Genomic DNA, 15,782 nt, shown 5'->3' with positions numbered 1-15,782 from the left:
ATGGCCACACCCTCCCGTGAGCACACTTGAACACAAGCTTGCTAAAATGTCATCAACTAATCTAAAGCTTTACTTCCCTTTTAACGCTTTTACCGCCAAAAACGTTAATTTACGTTAAGGACACGCTCACTGAATACCACCAATAACGTCAATTGACGTCAACTACATTTTTTTTTTCTTCTCAATGGGCAGTGCAACGTCTTGTGCAGCGCTGGTTTGTGAATGGGGTGGGAAAATCCCAAAACACCAACTAACTATGGCCAGCAGATGGCGGCATTGTATCTCTCTTCAATGGGCTTCCGGGTATCAAATTACATGAAAACATGGCGGGTCTTAGGAAATAGAATGTTTTCAAGGATGACGTGAATGATCAAAGCGTTTGTCACATTAAATGTAATTCACAGAGCGTCACTAAACAATAAATATTAGTCACTTGTGCAGAAAATGTATCTTTTCACAAAAAGCTTGTTTTCCATTTTCGCTTGATGTCACTCTAATGAACTATTTTCAAATGGTGATTACTAAAGAACGGAATAAGGAAAGATGAGTAAAAATGCTCGAAATCGGCTGGCACTGATGCGGTTTGTTTTTTGGATAACGCTTGGCAGTAAAAGAGTTATAGAGTTATTTCCACATGGAAGTAGTAGCTGTCTTATCTTTTCTGCCACGCATTGTCCTGCCTGTTTGATTGTAGGAAGGCAAAATAAATACAATCAGCTGATAAGCAGCGATAAGCTGCAGGGAGTGTCGATAATGCTGTTCACAACCTCACCTTCTCAACCAACCAACTTAAAAATGGGACCTCGATGTCATTGTCATGGGTCTGTTTCCACTGGTTATGTAAAAGGTGTCATGACAGGAAGACTTTTCGGATGCATGTTTACTGGCCGGGGAAACCGTTTTTGACCAGGAAGACGCAAGGACACGCAGATGTCGGGCCACTGTGGCAAAATAGATTTTTGCGATAAGTGACAGTTTCCTCTTTTTAATCTATCCCCATCAAGCACAATTTTGTCCGAAATACAAGTCTACAGTGGAGCTTGAAAATTGGAACGCGATCTTTTCCACACCCTGTCTGAATTCTAATTTCTAAACAAATGTGCCCAATAGAATTCATGTCAAAAACCTTTATTAACTGGACAGACAATATGCAGCATTGAGTGTGAGCAGAAGTTACAGCAAAACTACTCACCTACTAAAGATACTTGACAAAACTGAGAGGAAACCGGAAGATGTTTACATTTTCTTGATCACTTCTTTGCCATACTTTTCCTACAATACCATACAAATACAGGTGATCTCCTTTTTAATAAATGCCACTTGTTTTGGCCACTGTTGCGTTGTGGAGCATTAAAGCAAGACGGTAGGAGGTGGTGTGTGTTTTTTAATGTCATTCAAATTAAAACATGACGATGGCACATTTTCATGCAATCGGCCCCCATCATAGGAATCAAACAATTTTAATGTAATAATGGTGCAAAAAAGATGAGTGATGGAAAAAATTGTCCCGCTATCTCTCTCCACAAGTTATGTGTGCAATATTGAATTAAATAGCTGAACAAGCGGTTTCTTTGTCAGTGATTGTCGATTTCCGTGGGCGGAAATTCTTGTTATGCCAAATATTTTATTAGATATGAAGTCACTTTCTCACTTGGTTCCATTGTGGGTTTGTGTTTGTCCACAGGCGGAGCGACTGCAACCGAAAGCTCAAAAATGTAAGTGACCTCTTTTTGAGTTTGAGATGACTTTTTTTTTCACCATTGAAAAGAATGGCAATACAATTGCAACACTGTTTCCAAGGTCTAACTGACACTTGTTACTTTTTGTAACAAAGTCACATTTTAATATGAAGATTTAGGCAACCTAAAAAAAAAAAAATCTTGACAGTAATATATTGTATGCAGACTAGATTAAATATGCTATTAAGGTCGATAGAATACGTGTTAAGCAGCAAAATCCAGCCGTTTTTATCCATCTCAGGGGGCGGCCATTTTGATGGGTAAAAAATGGCTGGACTTTGCTGGAAAACTCATATTCTACGAATGTAATATTTATCAAAAAGTCTTGTTTAGACTAGTGGGGTCACTTATAACATATTATTGTCAAGAAATGTTTGAGGTTGACTTACCAAAATACACAATGTAAAGGTAAAAAAAATTATCGAGGTCGTTTTGCTTCAAATGAGTGAGAAAATGTAAAGGCCTTCTCGGGGTTAAGGAAGGTAAATATGTCTTCTTCTTTTTTGAGGCCTTTCGTCAATACAAAGCCAGGCCAGCTTCCTCCCAAAGCTGTGCCGTGTTTACCGCACAGCGCCTGCACAAACACGACAAGGCCGAGACATTGTTCCCACCTTGAAAAGGGAGGCAGGAACGCTCCCGCTGAAATGCTCAAGCTCCTGGACCCCCCCCCCCCCCCCCCCAATGACTTATCGGCAGCCATTTGTGCAATGATTTAGAACAGATTAGAACTCATTGTACGACCTTATGCAATGTGAGCGGCTATGTATATCTTTGAGCGTGCAAAATGAACCAATAAAAAACATAGGGGCGATCGCACAAAGCCGCAGCTTGAGCGCGGCTATATTTCACGTATCCATGGCAACGGTGCGCTACGCCGGGGACTGCTTCGATAAGAACCCAGCAGCTTATTTTAGCCGCGCACAACAATCAACGCAAGAAACACAAAGCTGAAGACGTTTGCGTAATACAAAACATACTCAAAGTTGAGTTCATCATCTCGCGTTCCCCGTTATTTTCTTCGTTTTTTGTCATCTTCTTTTACAACTTTTTCTTCATTGATGACTTCTTCGCGGTTTACTTCTTTGCCGCATTTTTCCGTGTTATTGTCCACATTATACCCTATGGTCTTAGCTGTCGTCATCTTCAGCTTTGTCTTCTCCTTCATCCTCTTTCTTTGTCCTCTTTTTCTTCAGTCTTTGCTGTTTTCGTCTTTTTCGTCTATCCTTATGACTTATTTTCGTGTGCTTAAAGTGTATGTCAACCACAAACATTTCTTGACAACAATATGTTATATGTGACCTCACTAGTCTAAACATGACTTTCTGATTAATATCACATCTGTGGAATATGAGTTATGCGGCAAAATCCAGCGGCCATTTTGCCACTTGCTGTCGACTGAAGAGGACATCGGTTACTCACAGCTCACCTGTTTTCTGTAGCTGAGCTGTGATTGGCTGTTACCTTAGACCTGAGCAACATTGATGTTATCTTCAGTCTACAGGAAGTGGCAAAATGGCCGCCGCCCCCTCAGATGGATAAAAACGGCTGGATTTTGCTGCTTAACTCCTATTCCACTAACGCAATATTACCAGAATAGCATATTTAGACTAGTAGGGCTGCATAGAACATATTATTGTAAAAAAATTTGGGGGGGTTGATTTTTTGAGTTGCCTGAGTTGTTTTATGAGTTATACCTTTCACCTGTAGTAAGCTTATTGTTGCTACGTGACTCTTATTTACTTGTATAGCAGTACTTCTGCTGAAAAAAATGCCCATTTAAAATGTTCTATGATAAAAATGCCAATTCGAGCCTGGGATATTTCGACTGCATTTACTTGGTTGTACATTTGCTTTATTGTTAGTTCGTTCATTTCAACTTTTAAAAAATACATTTAAAAAAAGTATTTTAAAGTGATGATTTTTAAAATACATTATTAGACGAAATTCGCTGTGTGGTGTGCAACGTAAAGCAGGCGTCTATCCGTTTGCAGTTATGCCTTAAGCGCATCAATATCAGCAAAGATGACTGGCTAGTCACGACGAGCAGTGTAACACACACACATTCACGCAAAACTGTGCTTACGCTGGAACTTGGCCAGGAGCAGCGTGGTTTCTGCGGCTGACAGAACATATTGCCCCAGAGCCGCGTACGTGTCGTTTTGACAGGCAGTGTGACAACGAGCTCAATGCATTGTACCGGTTACTGGTTTTGGCTCGTCACAGTCAATGTTTGTGCATGGGAACGTTTTTTTTACATTGACATTGTGGTGTAGTGGCAATCCTAAGGTTGCTTTTAAAAAAAAAAAGTTTTTTTTTTATTATTATTATTATTTTTATTAATTAAGAAATCATGTCTGTTTTGATTGTTGCAGGTTCTAATCACCATTTACTGGCTGGGTCGGGCTGCCAACAGCTGCACCTTCTACAACGGGCCCACGTTGGACCTGAGGGAGTTTGAGGGCCTGCTATCACAGATGCGAAAGGTCGTTTATGGAAAATTGTGTGAAAATTGTGCAAAAAAAGCGCATAAATGTCTCCTTGAATATTTTGATGGTTTGGTACCAACCGTAGATCATTTTGGGTTTATTTGTCTTCAGTGTAGCTTGTTGAATCAGCTTGGGTGTTATTATAACACCAAGTTGCGGTTGCACAATAAAAAGGAAATAGACGCACTTTTCTTCATTTTGCGAGACGGAAAAGGCCTTCCCTCCCCTTTCCATTAGCAGCTCGACATTTCTCAAATGCAGACAGATGCAGGGAAGAGCCGGCACGTTTTTAGAAGGTGAAGTTGAAGGGAGAATTAGTGCTGGTGGAAAGGTTTGAACGACAACATGGTCACGGTGGAATGTTTTGAAATAGTCTTCCATGAAATGATGCTCGACCAGGTAACATTTCATTGCTTATTTTAGCAAATTTCTTCTTGACTAAAGGCGACAATTGTGCAATCTGTATTCTGGTTTGTGCATGTATATTACATGTAATAGTGTTTTGTTAGTACGACTCATAGTTTATCAGCTCTTTTTGTAACTGGTACCCAACTCCGGAGCACGACGCAAAATCCTTTACTAATCTACCGTAGCTGTATGTTAGCATTCCAACTGTTAGCAAGCTAACATTCAACGTCAATGGTCCACAGATCTTCCCAAAGTACCGTAAGGGGGTCCGTCCATGTGTGTTCATATCATATCATATTCCAATCCCTTAATCTTTGGTTTTAGGAGGCGGAGGAGGCAGAGAGCCCCCAACGCAGCATCCGGGACAGCGGCTACATCGATTGCTGGGATTCCGAGCGCAGCGACTCGCTTTCCCCGCCCCGGCATTGCCGCGAGGACTCCTTCGACAGCCTGGACTCGTTCGGCTCGCGCTCGCAACAGACCCCGTCGCCGGACGTCCCGGTGGCCCGCGGCAGCAGCGATGGTAAGGAACCATCGCAACCGACAAGTCGCAGGCAGCTATTGCGTGACTCAAGTTGACAATTTTTAGGACTTGCCTGCGTAAAACTTGTGACTCACTTTGCATATTAGTAGCAGAGCAGCAAGTCTTTTGAAAGGTGCACACATACGGTACCTCGTTGCAGATAAATGAGGGCCCATTGTGCTTTCACAGCCGCGCTACCGTTGCGGGGCCCGTCGTTCTGCATTGTGTGTTATTGCAGGACAACACCCGGCAAAATATAAAAGGCCTTTTGAGACATTACAAAGGTGGTTTTTAATAGAAGCTTATTTAAGATTTAAACAAGTATAAACGGGTATTTAGAATATAGGACAACCAATAAAGTACAACTGAAAATGCCATTTCTACAGTTTACCAACAAAGCTTTAATAATAACCATAATAACGTCACTGTTTCGCACCCACCCTGAGTTCTTCTCTCGTACATGCTCTGCCTCCATCACTCCGCCGACGCATCGCAGGACGACCTGCGTGCGCCCACCTTAGATGGAAAGCAGCCAACTGGCAACCCCCGGAGACGGAATGAAGAGTCGGGTTGAAGATGCTGAGTGATAAATGCAGTCATTACTGGAATGCTTTCAACCTTGATGATGAAAAGCAAAAAAGCAAATGCATTCATAATTAAGTCTTATTAAAATTAAGATAGACGGTTTAGGAAATTAAGACCAAACACATGTTCCTATTTAAGTATGGTCCAAATTTAAATGATGTTTACAAATAATATCAATACTACATAATTATATTTTTTTTTAACCAAGCAGAAATCTAAATAATTGAAGTATTTAAAATATAACATATTATAAATATTTGTAAAATAATTACCAACTATATAAAAGCATTTGTAAAATTAAAAAACAGTTGTAAAATATTTTCAATAATGTTCTAAATTATGATTCATAATACTAAAAATAATATTCACATCAATACAACTTTTCTAAAAACTAATATTTGCGAAATATTTGAAATGTTGAAATATACAAACAAGATCATTACTGCCATTGTTTATTTTTAAATATAGTAAAAAAAAAATTTTAAAAAAAAACATGCTTCTGAAATTAATGTTACCTAAAATAATAATAATCATAACTATCCAAAAAATACAGTAATTTGGATTGTTTAAAAAATACCGGTTACTGCATAATATATATGAAAGTATTGACGATACTTCAATCAGTATGGTTCCAGGATCAAATGTAGGAAGTGGACCCAAATGTGCCCTCCCTCGTCGCGCCATCACATTTGGACTCTGTAAGTAAAGCGACCTCACCCTGATGCCAGTCAAGAGCACAGAAAGAAAAGTTTCATGCACGCTAAGGAAGACACAAGATTGACTCGTTATTCCATGGCGCTAGTTATAATCTGCTCCAAAGGTCTGGGCTGCTATTTCAGGCTACATGTGGTGAACATCTTGGGAGGGATTTCTGGAGATCTTGAGTAGAGCAGGTATCCATTACCTGGTGCTTGTGTACATTCGGGCGTGTGCTACTAAACCAGGCATCCATGAGCACACAACACAGGAATGGTAAACACCACATCCTCATGCTGCCTCTGCTCCGTGTTTACGCTGAAGATTATTATTAAAGGTCGATTTTTCTTCTTTCTTTTTTTTATCCTGCTGCCAATCCAGGTGTCGCCTTGCTTATTTTCATGTTGTAAAACCAGATCAAGGATGAGACACTGATATTCTCATCATATTATTTGGGCAGGAGTTGAAGATATGTTTGCAATGATGTGATTTATGTCGATGCAAACAAGACACGGGGGATGATTTTATGTCCCTATAAAACTTTTTCTCCGTCTTGTTTTGTTGGATTACATGATGTCATCCACTGCAGAGACTTTTATTTGGAGCACGTTCACATTTGTCGGGTTCAAAAGGGTATTTGTGATTGACACATTTGAAGTTGCTTTGCTAGTTAGAACTATTTGTGCGTTTTTTTTTCTTGCATATGTAGTGGACATGTTCTGAGATAACAGAAGATTTACTTGCGTAATTTCACACTTGATGGATGGCCAGGCACTCCACAGACACGACTATTTTGCAAACAAACCATAAAAATGTCAATGTTATCCTTTTATGTGTCCACTTTGAGCTTTTTGGGGAAGCTTGAAGGGGAAACTAGTGCATTAGCATTTAGAAAGTCCTCGTAAAAATCTGATGATTTGGTCAGTTTGTGTTAGCCTTAAGCAGTAACACTTTTTTTTTTGTAACACCGCATAGAAAACCGATGGTCGATGGGAGAAAAAGTACATTTAAAAAAAAGTCAGGAAAACACATAATTTGCCTAACCAAGTAATAGTACAAATTTGTTACTTCCCCACCATTGCTGATGACTTGTCTTCTCATCCCTCCTTCCAGGCCGCGGCAGCGACTCCGAGTCGGACGGCCCGCCGCACCGGAAGGCCCCGGACATCCACAAGGACGACATGCTGGCCCGCCGCACCTCGGTGAGCGAGCCGCGCACCGCCATGCCCTTCAACCAGTACCTACCCAACAGGTGCAACCAGAGCGGCTACGTGCCGACGCCGCTGCGCAAGAAGAAGAACGGCGACAAGGACGACGGCGAGCGCAAGAGCTGGAGTACGGCCACCTCGCCTGTAGGGAGCGACAGACCTCTGAGGTGGGTGTTCCCGCCCGAGGATGCAAATCCATTTTCAGATGTTTTTTTTTTCCACCCCCGTGACCGGCGGCGACTCGTTATTAGCAATGTTATTGAAATTACCGGAGGTTCCATGTGTAGAGCAGATGCTACGGATTGCCTGTCGTCATCATTTCAAGGGAGTTGGAAACTAATCTGCGGCTGAGATCTGCCCTTGTATATATCAGGTCTTGGATGTTTTCTTTGAAATGAGCTGCCGGCGTGCATTCTTAACAGCGGCAGGCTGCGGCGTGTGTACGTTAGCGCTGCCAAGATGCAACACTTGTCATGCGGTTGGATCGCGTCAAGCAAATCCGTGTCATTTTCCGGCAGTGCTGCACGGGGGGAGCCCGCTTGGCTTATTAGAAATGACAACATGGATGTGTCCTTACAAGAGATACAGTTGAGAAGTTCAGCCTTATCTGGAGCTCTTCATACACACACACTTTGAGGAGATCATACGTTTTTCTAGGGGTGTCAAAATGAATGCGTCAATTTTGAGTTAATTTAAAGTTCCTTTAACACCGCTAATTTTTTTTCAAGCGCCGATGACCGCCTCTTACTTGGGAAGCCTGTACTGGGCGAATTCCAGTTGCAACGCAGCAGACACGTCCATGTCAAAATTTAACGGTAATAAATGTAATAATAATGCATATATTTGTGACCCGAGTCAAGTTGTATTTTACAATTTGAAAAATGTACAGAATTTCACAAGTTACTTCAAGTTAAAGATTAGATAGGTCTTAATATGAGAAGAAAAATGCACTGAGCTATTGCCAATGTCTTACAAATGCAATTATTCCAACTAGTGGCAGAAAAATGACCTCACGACAAATCAATATCACACGTTTTTTACAGTACAGTACATCTTTTAATTTTAACTCAATTTTATGAATTACGAAATTACTGTATCAATGATTAAAAGATACAGCCATGTTTCTATTAATTAGCATTGGGGGTGTTTAGCCCTGAGACTGGGAGGTTGTGGGTTCAATCCCCTGGCCGGGTCATACCAAAGACTAGGTTGGACAATCAGTGGTACTTAACTTAAAAAATAAATAAATAAATAAAATAAAATAAAAAAATGCCACGTTTATGTTGACAAGACTATAAAACTTTGAAAAAAATATTGTACATTTTTTTGTACATTTAGAACAGATATAAAATGTGTGATTAATCGTGAGTCAACTTGAAGTCATGCGATTAATTACGATTAAAAAAATTAATCGCCTGACACCCCTAGTTGTCTCACATATTTTTGATGGAAATTCTTTTGACTCGAGCAGAAATGAACCCGTTTTGAGGGGCCAATCTGCAGTGCAGCTTTCGTTACCATGACGATTAGGTGCTGGGCCACAGGGTGGCTTCTCGTGGATCCCCAAATCTTTCAAAGTGACCGCAAACAGCAAAGCCTAATAGCAAAAAACGTGGCTTCTGTTTTCACTCTTGGAGGCGGCACTTAAATCAGCAAGGCGCCACATGACACTTAATATGTCAATTAGTGCATCTGATTTCTTGTATGTGGCGCATGCAGTCGACACAATTCAAAAAAATGGACCCAATCGAACAACACGGTGGACAACTTCACCACTAAAGCTCATATTCGTCATTATTCACAAAGCATAAAAATTGATTTTGAGTCTTGTTATGATACCACCACAACACCAATGTTATTTTTTGGCCCCTCTATGGCGTTTACCGCATGTAATCACTCTTAACAGTGTTTCATTTGGTTTTGAACTCTACTTTCACTTTACATTCATTGTACTCTAATGTTAAGAATCTATGTATAATAATGTTACGGTAATCACAGTATGGCAGGCAAGGACTTGAGACGATGTAGTACACACAGAAATAGGAACACGGGACCCTCCCTCAGGATGTACGGAAATGAGCTCCGCTTCCTTCGCTGACCCTGATCACACTCAATGCCTGAACCAGACAGCTGTGCACTTTCTCCCACCTGACCTTCAGCCTGCCTGCAAAGTTTTTTGGGGGACAGATTTACAGTCAAAAATAAGTTTGGGAGTATTAGCACCACAGCCTGACGGGAAATGACGGCGGCCGCTTCAATTGAAATTCAATCAAGTATGTGCCCCCGCTTATCAGCAGCTGACGCTGGTAGCTAGCTCGACATTCATTTGGGCTAGCGCTGCAGCTTTGCTTACCTTTTGGCTTCGAAATGATAGTGCCTCTGTTTAGTTTCACATTTGATGGAAATGCAGGCACAGGCACTCAGGAGACCCTCTTGCCTTCCTGTGGGTAATACCGCCCCCTTGTGGAATGTTTGGTGCAACATCATTCCGCCCCTAAATGTGACAGCCAAGCCATTTCTTTTGTCGCTGCCTACTCAGCAAACATTCAATAATCCACATTTGTGTTTGTCTGTTGTTTGTCTCTCCATGCTGTCATGCGTCCTGCCAGCGTGTCACATGACCCACAGTAAGTCATCCAAATGCCACGTGGGGAAATCTGCCCAGCAGCCTTTTTATTAAAGTAATGCATCCGGTGTCAGTCATGCGCAAGGAGATTGCTACCAAAATAGTATTCATACAAAGATAATAATGATGATAGTAAATTTGTATTTTCCTCCCCTTGAACATTTTGCACATCGTCGATGTGAAAAACACTTATGTCCATTTTTTTATTTTATTTAAATGTTTATGTTTTTGGGATTAAACTAAATGCAGACATCCCAAAAATGAAAACAATTGACATAAGTGTGTTTCACATAGCTGCGACGATAAGCAAATACATAACAAGGAAAGTAGAAAAATCTTCATTATTGCGTTATTTGAAAACTTGAGAAAGTGGAATTCATACAACAAGGTTGTAATTATTACATGTCATGACATGAACAATAAAATGACTAAATACCAATATACACATAAATAAGTTGACTAACATGAATAGCATTTTGCCTTCAAAAAATGTGCTCTGTGTTTTGGGGAAAAGCTGGAAAAATTGAGAATGTGGCATAACTTGCGATGATTTCAAACAGTAACTTTTACAATATTCATCTGTTTGAAAATCCACAAAATTGTCCGACGCATTTGGAATAGAAAAGAAAATCTGTCATTTGTGGCTCTTCTAGTTCTTTAATGTTTTTGGGAGCGACTTTCATCGTTTTTTGATTGAGCGCCGCCGCCGCCACACAATGAATGCCACAATTGCAGTCGACAAGACTTTTGATGATGTCAGAGATTTTAGAAAATCCCTGTTTACAGCGTTTTAAACGACCTCATGACCTCTCATTCCCTTATAACAACTAAAAACATGTGGCACGTCTGCAGCAACGGCAGCATATTCATTCTCGAGTGTCTCTCCCTTCCCTCCCGTCCTCTGCAGGAGCGTGAGCATGATCGACATGCGCGGCGCGGAGGACGCGGCCGCCATCTTGCCGCCGCACAGTCACGTGCGTCATGAGCTGATGCACAATCGCTACAACCAGATGAAGGAAGAGGACAGTCATTGGCAGGACGTGAGCGACTTGGCGTCGTTTTGTCATTTTTTTAACGTTATTGAACCGTTTTCCCTTTTATTAAGGCGACACCGGACCCTTTGCACATGCAACAGAATTGTGAAGTGTTACAGCTGATAACAATAGTCTTTTTTTTTTTTTTTTTTTTTTTAAATAAATAATAATAAATAAAAATAAAAAAATAATAAAATAAAATAAAAAAAAGATAACAATAGTCATTTGTGTGCGGCAGGACCTGGCCCGGTGGAAAAGTCGCCGGCGCAGCATCTCCCAGGACCTGATCAAGAAGGAGGAAGAGAGGAAGCTGATGGAGCAGCTGATGACCGGAGGGGAGTACGTGTCACAGAGGAGGAAGAGCATCAAGACCTACAGGGAGATTGTGGAGGAAAAGTAGGTCCGGCGCGTCTCCAAGGGAGACCGTCAATATAAGCATATGTTAACCATTTAAATGGCTCTGTTTTGTTAACTATGTCTGATTGCGTTGTCCCTGTCAAATAAACGAATAAAATGAAATGAAATATTCATACGTTCAAAACGCTCTTAACTCTCTTAACTAAGTCGACCACTCATATGTTTTAATTGAAACAATGTTTTATGTATGACGCACAAAACTCCCAAGTAACAAGCATTTCGTAGCTACCCAGTAACAAGCTAGCTAGTTAGCGGTTAACCTAGCAGTCGATTTTAGCTTCTTACTCAGTGCTCCCTTTCATCGAATTGAACAGATCGATTGGATCAAAGGCACTTCGTGGCGAGCATGGCCGTTCTTTTAATAGAACTGAATCATTAGAATCAGTTCATTAAAAAGAACCCGTTCAAAAGATTTATTCACCGAATCGTTCAACCACCAATTCCCACCCGCCTCGCTGTATGTTCACTAAAATCCCACCCCCATCTGACGCTGGCTGCCTATTGGTCGTTCGCGAAGACTTGACGGCGTGTCAGCACGGCTGAGCTCAAGTGAACTAAGAAAAGAGCAAATCACTTCAAGAAGTGATCCATGCACTCACGTTGACTGAAAAGATTCGTCGGTCGTGTATGACAAAACATTCAAATGCACAGAAGATACGGGAACAAAAAAGTCCTTTTGTTCACAAAAAGTTGGCAAAATACCAACAAAATCCAAAAAGGGATTGTGGCTAGCTAGAAGCTAATGTAGCAGAGTCTATATCTTTATTAATGTGCTGTCTTGTTAAACAGCACCAGAGACTCAAATGCATCCACAGGAACAGGAAATCCAAATTAAAGTTGCACACGCATATGTTACCTATAGACAGGCACAGCTTCCATTTTGTACAGGGCCAAGTCTAGTGTGTTTGGGGGAAATTCACAGACCATGCTACGCTCAGGTGGACCGAGGGCATTTTCTATTACATATACCCGGCGCACCGCGATTTAGTAACAGAAAGCAGACTTCTTCTTTTTTTTCTTTACTCCGAGTCTGTTGTAGTCCGCCACGGATTCCTCGGTCCTCTCCTGCACGCAATGAGGGGGATACGCTTTGTTTGGCAGGGAATCGAGTTTGCTGTGTTCACTCCCACAACGGCACACGTCTACGAAACGTGTGCACCGCTAGACTTGCGCTCGGAACGAAAATAGAGCCAAAGGACTTTAAATGTATTGCAGATGAGCCAAACGCTGACAAACAGAAGATCCAAAATCATTTGTTGACAAAATATTGCTTTGCTCCTTTTTTGGTGTCCACAGGGAACGTCGCGAGGAGGAGCTGCGGGCAGCTTACCAGAGAGCCAAAACCCCCGAGGAGGCGTCCACCGTCCTCCAGCGCTACGCCCAGCGCTTCTCCATCAGCGAGACGGTTATGGAGCGCCTGCAGCTGCCCAAGGTCTTGGACCGCAGCGTCTCGGCCGACCCGTCCATCTCGGGCTTCCCCGTCTCCCTCTCGCCCTCGCCGACCACCTCCGAGCCGTGGGACGCCGACCCCGACGGGCCCCTGAAGTATCTGCGGCAACAGTCGGCCCCGGCCCAGGCCCCCAGGTTCACGTCCACGGTGGAGGCGCAGATCGAAGAGTGGTCCAGAGACTCGGCGCCGCAAAGGCCACCGATCCGCTCGCGCTCGTCCGAGCCGCCGTCCAATCGGCCGCTGTCCCCCAAGTCGCTGCCTTTGCTGACGTCTAAGCCTTACGTACAGTCCTGGCCTGCTACGCCGGAACCCTGGCCCAGCAAGGTCAGTTTGATGCTATGGTACATTTTCAACAAAAAAAAAAAATATTTTTTTTTTTACTCAACTCATTCACTCCAATCCATTTCACTGAAGCAACCCCCTTCGCTCCCGGCTGTTTTACTGGATTTTGACTGATTTTGCAAAGCCCACAGAATATTGTGTTCTATTGCTATAAAAAACATCGACCCTACCAAAAGAAAGATTAGTGTCTCTTTCTATCTTGTTTTCGTTTTGCAGCAATTAGCATTAACGCTAAAAACATAAAAAATTCATTTGAACTATTTCTATTAGTTTAACATTTTTTCCTACTTTTGTTAACAAGAGTATGAAAACCTAGATTTATTAAATTTTTGATTAATCGTGAGTTAACTAGTGAAGTCATGCGATTAATTTCGATTAAAAATGTTAATCGCCGGACGCCCCTAATTTTTAATATAAATAAATATGTCTTTGGGAGCATGGTAATATTTAAAATAGAACATATTTATACGTTTTTGGGAGCAAATGAGTTAATTGACAATAAGTCTTACTTTCCTTGTCTGCCAGGTCTTTGGTGCCATCTTGTGGCATTTGAGGGGTATGACAGAAAGAAGAAAAAATTTGACGACGACCATATTTTTCGGGTAAAAATGTCGGGCAGTGATGGTCGCTTAGCGGGCTAAATGTAGCCAAGTGCTTCTCTGGAATGTCTTGTCAGGCGTCCCAGTCCCACTTTGAATGGGGCCTTGTGTTCCCTATTGACTTAAGAAGTTGCCGGAGAAGGGCCCTCTCAATGTGGAGTGGGCTCCCCGGTGCACAAAGACGGCCCACACAAGCTGCTTGGAGACGGATGAGAAGGTGGAGGTATATAGGGGGGGGGGGGGGGGGGCGCGGAACGGGGTACGCACTGAGACGTCCACAAGGAGCCTCCTCGCACATATATTACCAGTGTCTCTTTGTCTCGGAGGCCCGCTTGTTGCTAAAGTCTGCATGCATAAGCTAATAGCGCGCTGGGCCAGCACGAATGAAGACACAAGTGGGGTTTCAGCACCAGATTCGTTTCAGTTGCAGTTCTCATTACCTCCGCCAAGGCATCATGAGGGCCCGCACTGTTTAATGAGAGAGAGTGCATCATATCACGTTGAAATTGTGCGTGTGTTTGTAGAGATGTATCACATTTCATTTCATGCCGCCTTTGATACGCTTTGCCACGTGTCACCTTTTAGCGCAGGCGCATCTCAACACACAATCCATCCGTTCTAGGCTGACGCTTTGCTGCCGGTCAACGGCGAGACTCCCGCCGCGCCCGATGGTCAAGGAAGGGAGTCGTCTCCCGTTTTCCTACCATCCTCATCACCCATAACTACGGCCCACGATGCCGGCGCCTCGGCAGCAGAAGGAAAGCCGACGTTCACCAACGCCGGGGCGGCTTCGTCCGACGTCCGGGATGAGGAAGTCGCTCAGAGTTCCACGCCGCCCAGCAGGCCGACTTCATTGCCAGTGGTAAGACTGTGGCTTATTCTATTATCTTTATTATGAACCCGTTCACTGCCAAACATCTTCAAATCTCAATTATTATTTTTTTTATTCAAATTATATGCAATGGGAAATAATATACATATATATATGCAAATATAAAGGATTAATATTTATTTATTTTTATTAGGAATTACAGAAGCCCGAGGACTCCTTCAAGAGGGCGAGTGGAAAGCAGTCGGCATCTGCTCCAGTGGAGAAAAAATGGGAATCAGCATCGCACCTCCAAACATCTGCAGGTCTGAGTCACATGTTGCTCTACTGCCCCCATCTGGTTACTTGTAGACCTGCCATATTGCAGAATGCATTTTATTTTATTTTAACAGTTCCAGCTTGGTGTGTTAGTAAAACTCCTCACATTCTTCTGTCAAAATCCTATGGAAGGATAAATAAATGCGGCACAATTAACTTCAACTTGTCAAAATCATAATCTGGGTGGTGTGATTCCATCTTGTGCAATTGCCCTGTACTGGTTTTTGTTACCATGGTAACCGTTTGGTGGAGCTTAGGGTCTTGCAAGAATGGGGGACGACTACTCCGTGTTTTTATATTTGCAAATGTTGTGACTTTTTAGTCCCTCACAACTATTTAAAAAAAATTAAAAATAGTAACAATGTGACACTTCATCACCATCTTTATTACACTTTTTGAAATGAGTGGACCAGATCATCGCAGTGAACACGACTGCATGTCTTTGCAGAAGCCGAGCAAGAGACTGTCTCATTGTGTCAATCAGGGCTTGCCTCGCACCCCGTAACTTCATCGGTAAGCCAT

At 42.3% G+C, this 15,782-nt stretch overlaps 1 protein-coding gene across 9 annotated transcripts in view; it reads left to right on the top strand.

Moving 5' to 3' along the window:
- LOC147168827 (LIM and calponin homology domains-containing protein 1-like) overlaps positions 1–15,782 on the top strand; it is a 47,034-nt gene that overhangs the window by 22,889 nt on the left and 8,363 nt on the right. For 7 of the 9 annotated variants that reach the window (XM_086084386.1, XM_086084388.1, XM_086084389.1 and 4 more), the window contains 11 exons: positions 1,685–1,715; positions 4,112–4,222; positions 4,958–5,156; positions 7,551–7,812; positions 10,255–10,272; positions 11,179–11,311; positions 11,544–11,701; positions 13,019–13,496; positions 14,736–14,975; positions 15,139–15,247; positions 15,709–15,773. In XM_086084386.1, coding sequence (XP_085940512.1) covers positions 1,685–1,715; positions 4,112–4,222; positions 4,958–5,156; positions 7,551–7,812; positions 10,255–10,272; positions 11,179–11,311; positions 11,544–11,701; positions 13,019–13,496; positions 14,736–14,975; positions 15,139–15,247; positions 15,709–15,773 — 1,804 coding nt within the window. The remainder of the gene's footprint in view (positions 1–1,684; positions 1,716–4,111; positions 4,223–4,957; positions 5,157–7,550; positions 7,813–10,254; positions 10,273–11,178; positions 11,312–11,543; positions 11,702–13,018; positions 13,497–14,735; positions 14,976–15,138; positions 15,248–15,708; positions 15,774–15,782) is intronic. The other 2 variants (XM_086084387.1, XM_086084394.1) reach the window with 1 other exon arrangement.

Source organism: Leptonotus elevatus, chromosome 9 (genome assembly GCF_054856555.1).
Source record: "Leptonotus elevatus isolate MCC_2025b chromosome 9, RoL_Lele_1.0, whole genome shotgun sequence".
NCBI classification, from domain to species: Eukaryota; Metazoa; Chordata; class Actinopteri; order Syngnathiformes; family Syngnathidae; genus Leptonotus; species Leptonotus elevatus.
The sequence above is the reverse complement of the archived record's forward strand: the minus strand, read 5'-3'. Positions and strand labels throughout refer to the sequence as shown.